At 34.9% G+C, this 13,056-nt stretch overlaps 2 protein-coding genes across 2 annotated transcripts; one reads left to right on the top strand and one right to left on the bottom strand.

The window, feature by feature from the left end:
• Nucleotides 1-510: 510 nt before the first annotated feature.
• LOC128558139 (uncharacterized) lies at nucleotides 511-4,022 on the bottom strand. The gene is made up of 2 exons (XM_053546998.1): nucleotides 2,695-4,022; nucleotides 511-2,108 (listed from the first exon to the last, which is right to left on the bottom strand). The coding sequence occupies exons 1-2, from the start codon at nucleotides 2,838-2,840 to the stop codon at nucleotides 797-799; spliced, it is 1,458 nt and encodes a 485-aa protein (XP_053402973.1). The 5' UTR covers nucleotides 2,841-4,022; the 3' UTR covers nucleotides 511-796.
• A 4,976-nt stretch (nucleotides 4,023-8,998) lies between these two features.
• Nucleotides 8,999-13,056, top strand: LOC128557806 (uncharacterized). Its single transcript, XM_053546165.1, has 2 exons — nucleotides 8,999-9,255; nucleotides 10,463-13,056. Exon 2 carries the CDS (start codon nucleotides 11,015-11,017, stop codon nucleotides 11,870-11,872), a length of 858 nt encoding a protein of 285 aa, XP_053402140.1. The 5' UTR covers nucleotides 8,999-9,255; nucleotides 10,463-11,014; the 3' UTR covers nucleotides 11,873-13,056.

The following is a 13,056-nucleotide window of genomic DNA, read 5'->3' on the forward strand; positions in this document are numbered from 1 at the left end:
TTCGAAACCGACTTCTATTCACACGTCAGTTTACTCGAATGTTTGAAGAAACTAGAGAATTACTGGCCAAAATCACATTACCATGGGGGGCTTGAATGATCTGTAGCTCGTACTGAATATATCGCTTCTTTGAACACGTTGAACTTTAATGAAAATAAGTAGTTTTTCTTACCTCACTATACGGAATGTTGACAAAATCAACAGGAAATGCCGGTAATGGAGCGTACAATATACCATGTATGAAGCGTACCCACCGTAAATGCGACGTATATGTTGGACACGGTGTATATATCCTTACCAAAATTGTATTTACAATCATTAGATTTAAATAATACACATACAGTTTCAAATATTTCAATTTGTCTGGCATTTGTGGTCAACCTCCGCGCAGGAATATTGTCAAACAATCTACTGTACTGATAAGGGGAAGTAACACTGTGATGGAATTTGATTTGTGACATGGATGGGGTAGGGGACATAACTCGGTCGATCTCAAATTTAAAAACCAAGTTGAACAATTAAAAATCTTTAATATTTTCGATACTATCACAAAAATGTCATAAACTGATTTTTCCCGAAGTCTTCTGTTTAAATACAATGTATAATATTTTGATATTAAAGAAAATTTCTATTCACAAATAGATACGCGGAAACCATTTCAAACATATATTGATAACTGTGTTTTGATGAATTGTGTTAAGTATATACGGTATTTACACAAGTAATTCTAGTTCGATAATGTTATTGTGTCATTATGTACAGTGTATTTCTATGTACGCTTATATATCGTGTTGTATTATATCAAGTCAAACACATCAATTTCATCTTTATTCCAGCCTATAACCATCTTTGACATTTGCTGGTTGCAACAAATTGCCTGAGGATGGAAATGTCTACCATCAGATCTCACAACCTCACCTATCAATTCACCATTCTGTTCAAACTGAAGCACATTGTTGGAGGACTGGCCACACATCAGCAGGCTTCCTCTCCCTGTAATATAACTGTCACAGGCACCAAAATGTGAATCATTAAATCTTCGAACTACTCTTCCACTATTGTCCAGTACAATCAGTCCATTTTTCCAGTCAGCAACATAAATCCTTGAACCATCTACACTGACAGATATACTGCTGATGTCATAGAACAGATTCTGTCCTGATTGGTCCTTAGTAAACTGCTCCAACAGTTTCCCAGATACAGTGTATATGTACACTGATGTATTACTATCTGAAATGTATAGATTGCCATCAGCATATGCTAAACCATTACACACAAAGTCTGTCGTTATATTGTTTGTTAAGTTCATTCTGTTTGTAAGCGAAATGAAACGAACTTCTTTCTTATCTGGTAAACATACAGCAGCTTGCTGTTTATTGATGGCACAAACTTGCCATGGTTGTCCAGGTAGATCACAATAGTCTCTGACAGTAAATATCGAACTGTCTAAGCGTTTCAGCCTGTTATTGCCGTTGTCAGACAGTAATATTGTCCCGTCATCAAGAGTACAGGCACTGACAATATCACATTCGGTTTTATCTGACTGAACCTTCACATAATATTTTCTACTGTCTTCCTTCGGAATATCTGCAGTACCCAAAACATTTATTTCTTCCAATAATGAAGATATTCGTGGGTCAGCAGTTAAGTCAATATTTTGGGAAGGTGTTTGTACTTTGATTTCCTCTATTACTTTAGCGACCTTGTCAACGCGTTTTTCTGCTTTCTTCGCAATGACAAAGTTTTGTGTGGCGTTGTCAGTACTTTCTAGCTTGTTTAAAGTTGTGGAAATATAGGCTATGCTTGTTTCAAACAACTGCATTCTTTCTTCTACCTCATTTATCAGAGTTTTGTACTTCTCTTCTATGTCTTCCTCTGTGTTCTTCTCAAGTTCATCAAGTCTGTCATTGATTTCTTTTCTAAACTTCTTGACGCTTTCCAATAGCTTGACTCTTGATTTCACAACTCTCTGTTTTTCTTGTTTGAAGCCTTCATGACGTTCTGTCATACTCTTGGCAGTCAATTTTAATATTTGTTGAATTTCACTTGAGTCGGCGCTTTTGTTGTCTCGGAGAAATTCTGGTATGTATGAAATGTCTTTGCATAATCTAGAAATGCAGGAATGATTTTGTACATTTATTGTTTCTTGCTGTCAAATCAGATAGGGGAAAAAAGATGTTTCTGCAGTTTTGACAATTTATCGCTGTTCAAAACAACTGTGCTCTGATATTTGTTTCCTTGAACATTTTTATTAAAATTCTCATTTGCATCTGTGAGACCTTTTATATCTAATTAGTAGCAAGATAAAACAATCTCAGTAACTATCCTTTCTACAGCAGATATAAAAATCAAGCATTAAATTTAAACTTTAAAAAATTATAAATTTTTGCAAGAATATAAAAGAAAATAAGAAGGGAAAACATTTTAATGTCCAGACATCCCGCTATTGCATTTTTTCAGATACATGAAAACATTTTCGCTAGGCTTTTCAGTCAGAAATTGGTCTCAGTTTTCAATATCGCCATTAACAGATATGTTGAACAGACATTATGTTGTCTATCAAACTGTTCTGATAATATAAAGTTAGAGTCATCTTAATTAAAATTTACTGCCATACATGCGCCACACCAGACATCATCATGGTTTTGATAGTTCAATTCTATAAAATTGAGGCAATGTTAATGAGTATCTTACCTATGATTTTCTGCTATACATGTGCCACACCCAACATCATCGTGATTTTGACAGTACATGTCTATAAAATGGTGCTTGTGTCTTTCACATCTTTCAAATGCTTCATCAGAAGGAATGTCCGTGTTTATACCACCTCCAGATGCCATTTCTTTTAGAGATTATTCCTATTTGACATTCGTTTACATTATGATAAATTATGTTTCAAGCAATTCATTGATCCTGTCTTAAATATTTAAATGCCCATTGTAACTAAAGCGTTACATTTTTACATATTACTGTTTCGAGGTGTCATAATTTAATAGGAACATTGACTTTGATTTAATTGATAAGATGAAGTCTGGGTAATTACGCAGTATCGAACATTTCTTTATACCTAGTGACAAACTATTTTATGTGTTCGAATGCACAATGAATTATCATTCTAACCCTAAACATTCCTCAGTTATTAAGTTCACAAGAATGTCAAAACAGTCGTTCTGACATAAGGAGTTTATATGGTCTGTGTACAGACATCAGTCAATAGTTACTGAGGTCACCGGAGCACAAGATGCTCGGGGTGTGCTATTGTGGTCGTTCACAGTCAGTTGTCCGCCCATCGTCCGTCTGTCCACATTTTTCTTCAAATGATATCTCCTCTAAAGGTACTTACTCTTACTAAACTTCAATTTACTTGCCATGGTTTAGATCAGGTAGACTACAATTGTCTTTGAAGGTAAATGTGGAACTTTCTACGTGTTTCAGCTTGTCCTTGTCTCTGTCTGAAAGTCTCGATGATGCATGGCCAAAAATATTTATACCTTCCAAACGAAACAATATTCTTTTTGTACCATTAACGTCAGCATCTGGGAAAGGTTCTGTTGTTTGCATTTCTCTACAAATTTATTGAACTCGCTCGCAGGATTGTCAGCTGACTTGACTTGACATTAACTTGTGTGTGGTGTTGTTCCCAGTAGGCTCTGTATTTTAAGAGATGAAGCGTTGGCTTTATTTGTCTCTAATAGTTTCATCCCTTGCTTCATCTATTTTATTAGGGCTTTGTACTTTAATATCTTCTATATTTTCTACACTGTTTTCTCCCGCTTGCCAAGCCCATCATTGATTCTTTTCTAAATTCCTTGACATTTTTTTTCATTTCAATGTTTGGTTCTTGATTTAAATATTATCGTTTTTTTTCCTCGTTTGAATTTTTGAATGATGCTCTTTTAGAGTCCTTTCAAATGATTGTAGTATCCAGTATTTTCAGTATTTTTTTTTTGTTGTGTCGGCGTTTGTTGAGCTGGAGAAATTTTGATCTGTAGAAAATATCTTCACACGATCTAGAAATACAAAAATGAGTTGTATATTGGTTGTTCATGGCCAACTTGCCAAGGTATTGCACAGCTAACTATATAACATATTTCCTTAAATCTGTACACTGCAGCTGGTGAATATTTCTAGGCCTGTTTAGTTTACAACTGATTCAGATCATTGCGGTGTAATGTTTACAGAAAGTAGAAAAAATATTACCCTAGAGGCCTCCATTTGCCGAGTAGTTAAGGTCACTGATCCCTCACTCCTTTCAGCCCGAACCTTGCTAGAGCGGGTCATGACATGGGGAAGTCATCATGATGGCTTGCAGATTAATGCTGGTTTTCTCGAGGCACCCACACGTGCCTGAAAGAATGCCTGGAAGGCCAATTTTGAGTTTTTCGCCAAAAGTCGACAAGTGACCTGAACTTTAAAACCAAACGAAACAAAATCACATCAGTCTCCAGTATTCAACAGGAGAAAAGTCAAGTATTTTGAAATTATTTTCATATATTATTTATTGCTAATAAAATCTTTCCTTTTGACGCACGGCACTTGAAGACTGCTGCTGTGATGTTTAATAAATTCCAAGACGATCAGCTGCAAGCAAATTTACAACATACTCGACTGAAAGAAGTCCTGTATCAACAACTCTTATAAGAGAAGAAATGCACACAAGAATTTAAACATTTTTGATAGCATGCAGTTTATAAACATTCCGCAACTGCACTTTTCTAATACAGGAAGCAATCCTCTTGGTTTATATTTTTTTAAACAACTGCATTTAGAGTATATCTTACCTATGATCTACTGCCATACATGTGTCACACCCAACACCATCACGGTGTTAACAGCACATGTCTATCAAATGGTGACTGTGTCTGTCATATCTTCCTGTAGGTACTTGCGGGTTCCAGATGGAAACTGTCCATTACTCATATGGGAAAATTAGATCCTTCGTGAAAATCACCACAAAAGCCGATAATACGTTTGGCCAGGTAAATCGGCTGTCGAGACTGTTCGCTAGTTTTCGGCCTACTCCGTATTTCAGGCCGATGTCTAACCCTTCTTCGCCAATGTATTGTTACATTAATACTTTTGATCATATGGATTTAGGGATATTGTCAAGTCTAATTTACAGTGATTGCAAAGATAGATTAGAAAATAGAAACCTAAATGGCTGTTGGTGGATTAATCAGAATACCATTTATAACGGTATTCTCAACAAACACATTATTATAAAACCAAACAATGACTTTCCAAAAGTAATTTCTACTTTCTTACAATCAGATGGAAACTCGCTTTTATAATACTTTCTTTGATGTTCATGATTATGAAATAAAGATTTTAAGTAGTTTTTTATGTAATCAAATAACTGCACATTTATTATTATGTCGTCAGCGGTGTCCAACTAGCTTAGAATCTTATGCCAGCTCGAAGATCGAAATTCAACTTCATAACTTATCGAATTTTGATCCTAAGCTACACCTGAAGATCGAAAAACGTCAAAGTGCAAAATAGCTTTTAAATTCGGGCCAGCTCAATGATCGAAATTTATAATATTCCAAAAGCCAAATTTCGATCTCGTATTGAATGAACAGCCTGTTCCAAGATTGATATTGAAATGAAAAAGTCAAATATCGAGCAAGCAATTAGTGTCGAGCCATCTCGAAAATCGTACTTCAAATTTTGAAAAGCTGAATTTCAGTATAATACTGAAACTGCGATCTGCTCAAGATTCAAAGATTAAAAATCGTGCAAGATCGGATATATCGAAATTCAAATTTTTATGCCCCCGGCATCTACTGATGCGGGAGGCATATAGTGATTGTTCATCCGTCCGTTCGTTCGTCCATCCGTACGAGGTTAACCAAATGGGACCGTTTCGTCCAGCATCAATACCCCTTACTAGAATGACTTGATACTAATGCTGATGTAACCTGTGACCATTCTGTCACAGGGTGAGAAAAATGTGCAGCCAGACCGGGACTCGAACCCGGGGCCTCAGAATACCATTCCGATGCTCTACCGACTGAGCTACCCGGCCGCCTACACATTTTCTCCCCGTTTTAATATTCAAGTCCTATACCGTGACATATTTCCCCACCATTTTGAAATTCGTCCTCGAATTTCAGCGGGTACTTTATATATAAGCAATTACAAACGTCGGAGACTAACCAGTGTAATGCTGTCACGGTCCCATGTTGGGCTACAAATGTCACAGGGTGAGAAAAATGTGCAACCAGACCGGGACTAGAACCCGGGCCCTCAGAATACCGTTCAGATGCTCTACCGACTGAGCTACCCGGCCGCCTACACATTTTCTCCCCGTTTTAATATTAAAGTCCTATACCGTGACAATTCCTCATCTTCAGACATCACCTGACCTCAGTTTGACATTGACCTTGACCTCGTTTCGGACTTAGGTTGCTTTGTATCGACAAGGATGCCACCGGGAGGGGGGGGGGGGGGGGGGGGGGGGGGGGGGAGGGCATCAAGCGTTTATTGAACACAGCTCCTTGTTAAAAATCTAAATAGATTATTCTCGGTATTATATTTCAAGCATGCTCGAATTTTCAAAGCAATCGAATTTAAAACTGGTATTGAATATGAAACTATCTTTTAAACAGCCAGCTTCCGGGAAAACTCAGTACTGGTGTCATATGAGAAGTCATGGTCGTGACCCCTTTCACAGATGCTCGAACCCACGACCCCTGGGTTGAGCGGCCGACACATTATTCACTGGACGACCGCTCCCCTCAAAATATTTGAATTTCGGTCATCCTGCTGGATCTAATTTCAATTCTGCCTCGCAATTCGACGAATTCTTTTTATTTTAATTTCGATTTCCGAATGCGAAATTCAATGTAAGCGAAATTCAACATCATCCTTTCAAAATTTGAATTTTTATTTTCTGCTTCTAACTTGCCCAAAATATGCCGCTTTAAATTTCAACATTTCTGTTTTAAATTTTGAACTTCGATCCTCAAGCTGTTTAAAATAGATTATTGGCTGTAAACAAATCATATTATGGAGCGTCCAGTAATTTATAAATCCGTACATGTGTGCTGTTTAGCGGGTGAGATGATATCAGTCTTTTCCGTAAGAATTGACGGAAACATACGGGAATGTTCGAGTCTTTCCGATAAGGAAAAAAAAACTATACTCATCCGCAAAATGCTTAAAAAAGACCATTTTCTTCTTCACCTAGATAACTGAAATTAGTATGAAACAATAGCTAAATGAATATAGATTACTAAGTCGTTTGCAAAGGTCTTTAAGCACACATAAGAATCTATTTATTCTTTGTTAAACAGAAGAAATTTCAGCAAATTATACATATTTTACTATATTTCTAACTGTAGATAGACAGACATAAAGTATACGCAAAAAAGACCATTTTCTTTAAAATTCATTTTTTAAAATAAAATATCCATAAGAAAGACAATGCATTGAATATTATCACATCGTTTGCAAAGCTAAAATACCTATAATACTTTTTCCATGAATTTAAATAAAGTAAAGGGCTCCTTCTTTGCGCTGTATAAAATATTTTCACTCGTGTGAAAAATCGATGGGTCTAATTTTCCCATATGCATAATCCCGTGTTCTCTTAGTGACGAATAATTGTTTAAAAGTACCATCGAGAATTAAAAGGGATTTTCAAAATTAATTTGAAGCATCAAATACTACAATTTTATCCTATTTTACTAAATAAAGGGAGGTCGTTTTATTGAATTAAATAACACTATGGCAATCGTTGTCTGACTTGTGAAAACATGAAAACGTGCGACAAATGCCCAATCAGGAATATGGCTATGACACTCTAATCTTACTTGGTCAGGTACTCAACATTAGTGCATTCACGTACTCACTCAACATCCACCTACTCAACATCTGTACATGTACTCATGCACCCACTCGGTCACCTACCTAAACATCCGTACATTTATGTACTCACTTGGTCAGTTACTCAGCATATGTGCATTCATGTACTCACTCAACATCTGTACTTTCATGTACTCACTTGATCAGTTACTTAGCATTTGTGCATTCATGTACTCACTCAACATCCTTACACTCATGTACTCATTTGGTCATCTACTCATCATCTTCACATGTATTTATGTACCCACTCGGCTACTTACCTCAACATCCGTACATTCATGTACTCACCCGGTCAGTTACTCAACATTCATGCACTCGTGTACTCATACAACATCCATAGATGTATTCATGTAGTCACTTGGTCATTGTCAACTTTTATTTAGTGTCATACCAGAGGAATTTTATTCATAAATGATATTAAATATAGTACACATGATTTTATATTTTAATTCTTAATTAAGTTAATATGAATTTATAAGTTATATGGTATGTTTTTAAATGTGAGTATGTATATTGTCTCTTATAGTTCTATTTAGAACGGTCATTTACAATTGTTTTAGTCTGTGTGTAATTTTATGTGTTTGTAAATGAATGAGACATAAATAAATAAATAAATTATAAATTATAAATCAAAAACAGAAAAGGGGAAACATAACATTTTGTAACAATTTTCGTCACTAAGTGATAAAAAGTGTTTTAATTTTACCATTGAACCTGAAAATATACCTGTTAAAAGCTATATACAATCTTGATGTCAAATGACATTTTCATTTTTTGTGTACACGTGTGTGTGTGTAAATGTTGACTTGATAACAAGTATATAGATAACATTTTGAATGTATGGTTAAACATATTTTTTAAATTCAAATAAGAATATCTGTAGATCTAGGCCTATACCGAATTTTAAATATGCTTTACTGATATCTCCTTAACATTTGTTCTATCACAAGTTAAATCAAAGTTCATTGTACTAACTATATTGAAATCATTAAGATATTGTTTAAACAATTATCAATTAGATTGAACACTAAAGATATTTGTTACAACAGACAACTGAATTACAAATAAACATATTTTTAGAGCTAGATCTAGTAATAATTCAAACCAAATTATAATGACATCTGGCACAAAGTCTGAAGAAACGTTTGATTTTTTATGCATAAACTGTTTGTATGAAATATAAAGCAGACAAAACTGTAGGAACTGTTAAGATTATTATTGTTTGACCTGTGCAAAGGTTAATTCCGTCACTAAGAGGAAACAGGATTCTAAGTAATGGACAACTACCTACAGAAAGGTGTGACAGACATAGCCCCATTTGAAAGACACTTACTGTTAAAAACATGATGATGTTGGCTGTGACACATGCATGGCGGTAGATCATAGGTAAGATATGCTCTAAATGCAGTTATAACTAAATTCAGATTTAAAAAAATATAATCCAGAAAATGTTTCCTTATATTTGAAAAAGTGCAACAGCGGAAAATTTCTTGTTTGTTTATGAATAGCAAGCCAGTATACATGTTATACTTGTGTATATAATTTTACGTACATATCATCTTTTACAAAATTGTTATTAATAAATTAATTGATAAATGACTTCATTCAACCAAGTACAGTATATATTTGCTATTCTAGTATGTTTGTCTCTGTTAGAACACTCTTACGATAGAATGACGTCACGTTAACGTGCGGTGACGTCAAAGTTTTTGCTGCGACCAAGAAAGAGCGCTTCTATATTTTATCTACAGTTAAACTGTTTTAGATTAGGGGAATATTAGAATCGAAATAATTTATCGCGAAAAAGTGCTTTAACACTATTTATGCACGATGGGCGGTTATACGTCGGGCATAATAATTTCACGAGGGCGCAGCCGAAGTGAAATTATTTGTGCGACGTATTACCGCCCGAGATTAATTAACAAACATAACAGCAATATATAAGTAGATCTACCGGGATTCCAATGGATAGATTTTATTAACAATTATACATAAAACCAAAAGATGTTGTGGGACAACAACGCTCGGCTATTCAATAGGCTTGTCACTACAGAGAGTTAAATGAATGAATACTAGAGTCGAAAAAGGAGCATAATTTTGAAAATAAACAAAACAGGGTTATAAAACCTGTGTATTACAAGCCAGTTCATCACATTCAATAAGTGTGTGAAGTTTCAATCTATTCCTATCAGGATTTACTGAGATACAAAAAAATTTAAGCAAATCAGGACGCCGACAGCAATGAATGGGTGAATGCAATAGCTAGCCTATCCATCGAATAGTTGATTTCATTTTTTACTTCATTCCTGGTGTAAGCTGGAATTGTGAGTATATTTTGATTTGTTTTAAAGTCTTTAGACTAGGTCATATACCAGTATTGACTTGTAGTGTCATCTCGGCAAAGAGGCCCAATAATTCTGATATCTTTACTTTGCTACTTATTGGAAACGTTACACCGCAATGATCTGATTCAGTTGTAAAGAATCATCAGCTGCAACGCATAGATTTAAGGGAAAATGCTACATAGCTAACTACAGTACCTTTGCCAGCTGCCCATGAACAAACAAATGTAAATGCATTTTTGTATTTCCAGATTTTCCAAATATGTTTTTCTCCAAAAAGAGGAACGCCGACACGACACAATAAGCAAAGTACTAAAAAGAAAAGAAAAACGAGATGTTGAAATCAGACAGAAGATCTTGCAAAATTCAAATCAGAAAAAAAAGACTATTGAAATCAAGACATTGAAAAATTCAATTGAGAAAAAAACCCAAAGACTACTGAAATCAGGACATTGGAAAATCTAATAATGAATAAGAAATCAATGACAGTCTTGAGAAAAGGGAGAAAAAATGCAGATGTTATAGAACATATGTACGAAACTCGTATAAATGAGATAGAGCAAGGATTGGAGCTGTAAGAGACAAATAAAACCAGCGCTTCTTCAACTCTTAACAAACTAGAGCCTACTGACAACAGCACCAACACACAAGTTGATGTCAAGAAAGCCAACCTTGCAGACGAGTTCAATAATTCTGACGAGAAATGCAAACAAACACCGTTTCCAGGTACTGACCTTAATGCTGACAAAAGAATATATTCCTTATTGGAATGTATAACTGTTTTTGGCCATATAGCATAGAGAATGTCTATGAATGCTAAAAATATGAGTATTGTGGATAATCAGAAGAAAGAAGCTCTAATTCAGATCAAAGGAAGCAAGACATATTGTGTGAGAATTCAATCTGATAAATACGACTGTATTATTGTCAGTGCATGTACTGTAGAGGATGGAGCAATAATACTGTCAGACAGAGGCAACAACAAACTGAAACATGTAGACAGTTCTACATTTAATATTACAGATTATTGTGATTTACCGGATACACCATGGCAGGTTTGCTCCATCAATAAACAACAAGCTGCTGTATGTTTGCCAAACCAGCTTGAAGTTCAATTAGTTTCATTAATAAACAGAATGAAATTAACAAGCAAGGTAATAACCGACTTTAAATGTTATGGTCTAGCATATGCTGATGGCAATCTGTACATTTCCGACAGTAATACTTCAGTGTATATATATAGTGTATCTGGAAGAAAGATGAAGAAGTTTAGTAAGGACCAATCAGGACAGACGCTGTGCTATGGCATCAGCAGTCTAGCTGTGAGTGATGACGTATCAAGGATTTATGTTGCTGACTGCCTTATCGGACTAATTGTACTGGACTTCAATGGAAAAGTTGTTGGAAGATTCAATGGTTCGCATTTACAAGGTGCCTATGATAGTTATCTTACAGGCAAAGGAAGTCTACTAGTGAGTGGATTCTTCTCCAACAATGTGCTCCAGTTTGGATTAAATGGTGAACTGATAGGCGAGGTTGTTAGTTTTGATCCTACATACACGAAAGTCTATCACTGGGTAATTTGTTGTAATAGTCAAATGACAAAGATGCTAATCGGCCATAATGAAAAAGATGAAATTGAAGTGTATGACTTAACATAGAACATCATCAAAATGTGGACACAGGAAGAAATATTACATTAAAGCTACTTGCCCACAGACGGGTGAAATTTTTCAACATGTTCATTTTCCACAAAGTTATATATATGAGTTTGGTATAGAGTGTATATCTGACACTGAAAACCGGTAAAGTGAAAATAAGTAAAAGATATTTGCAAGAATGCTAGAAGAATGTTGATTTTCTCTATCAGTTCAAGGGTGTTGCAATAATTTACTCCCTTCTGCAAAATATATTTGGTTATAAATTGTTTACCATACCTTGCAAACGTATGTTAATAATTTTGTAACACTGGTCATTGTCAGAGTACCTGCATTGTATGTATTTTTGACAGAAAAACATTTTCGCTCTGTGACTATCAAGGATCCAGATTAGTGCACATCCACACTGTTATCAATTTCAGTAATTGTAGGCCAACAGTATGGATATTGATCAGACTGCACATATTCTCAAGCTGATCTGGATCGATACTTATTGCAAAGTTCTACCACCGATTTTCGCACAGCGGCAATCATATTTATATTCAAAGTGATCCTCATCTTAGTTAAGGTATTCTTCAACTATAAACTTTAGAATTCATTTCTCTCAAAACGTCTATTTACTCTTAATCCACCTAATCTATATCTGAGTTTTTTTCATGAATTGTGAGTTTATTTTGCAGGATCCTAATAAAAGCAACATTCGCTCTAAAGGTCTCCAAGGGTGGTGATAAAATCTTTGTACATTTTAAAAATATCTCAAGGAATGTCAATTTTATGGCAAAAATGTTTTTCCTTTCGTAAAAATAAGTTGTTTAGAAATGTTGCTTGTATGCTAAGATATCCTGAAAATTTGACAATCCATCAACAAATAAAGCCAAAATTTAATTTTGTTTTTATATTTTATTTTTGGAGGGGGTGGAGGGAGGATCCAAAATGGCAAAAATTGTGGTATTCTAATCCAATCAAAATCTTATAAAGATATTTTTAAAATTTTCTAATTCGCATCTCGGATATCTTTAGAATGATATTGTCTTATATTTCAAGAGAAATTACAGACAAGATGGATCGCACATCAAGTGGATCAAAGATTAAGTTACCATGTTATGGATGTGCATACAGCTTTCTGTGTACTGAAGTCTCATTTATTACAAGGCCTTACTAAAACTTATAAAGTAAAATAAAATACA

Source organism: Mercenaria mercenaria, chromosome 6 (assembly GCF_021730395.1).
Source record: "Mercenaria mercenaria strain notata chromosome 6, MADL_Memer_1, whole genome shotgun sequence".
Classification (NCBI taxonomy): Eukaryota; Metazoa; Mollusca; class Bivalvia; order Venerida; family Veneridae; genus Mercenaria; species Mercenaria mercenaria.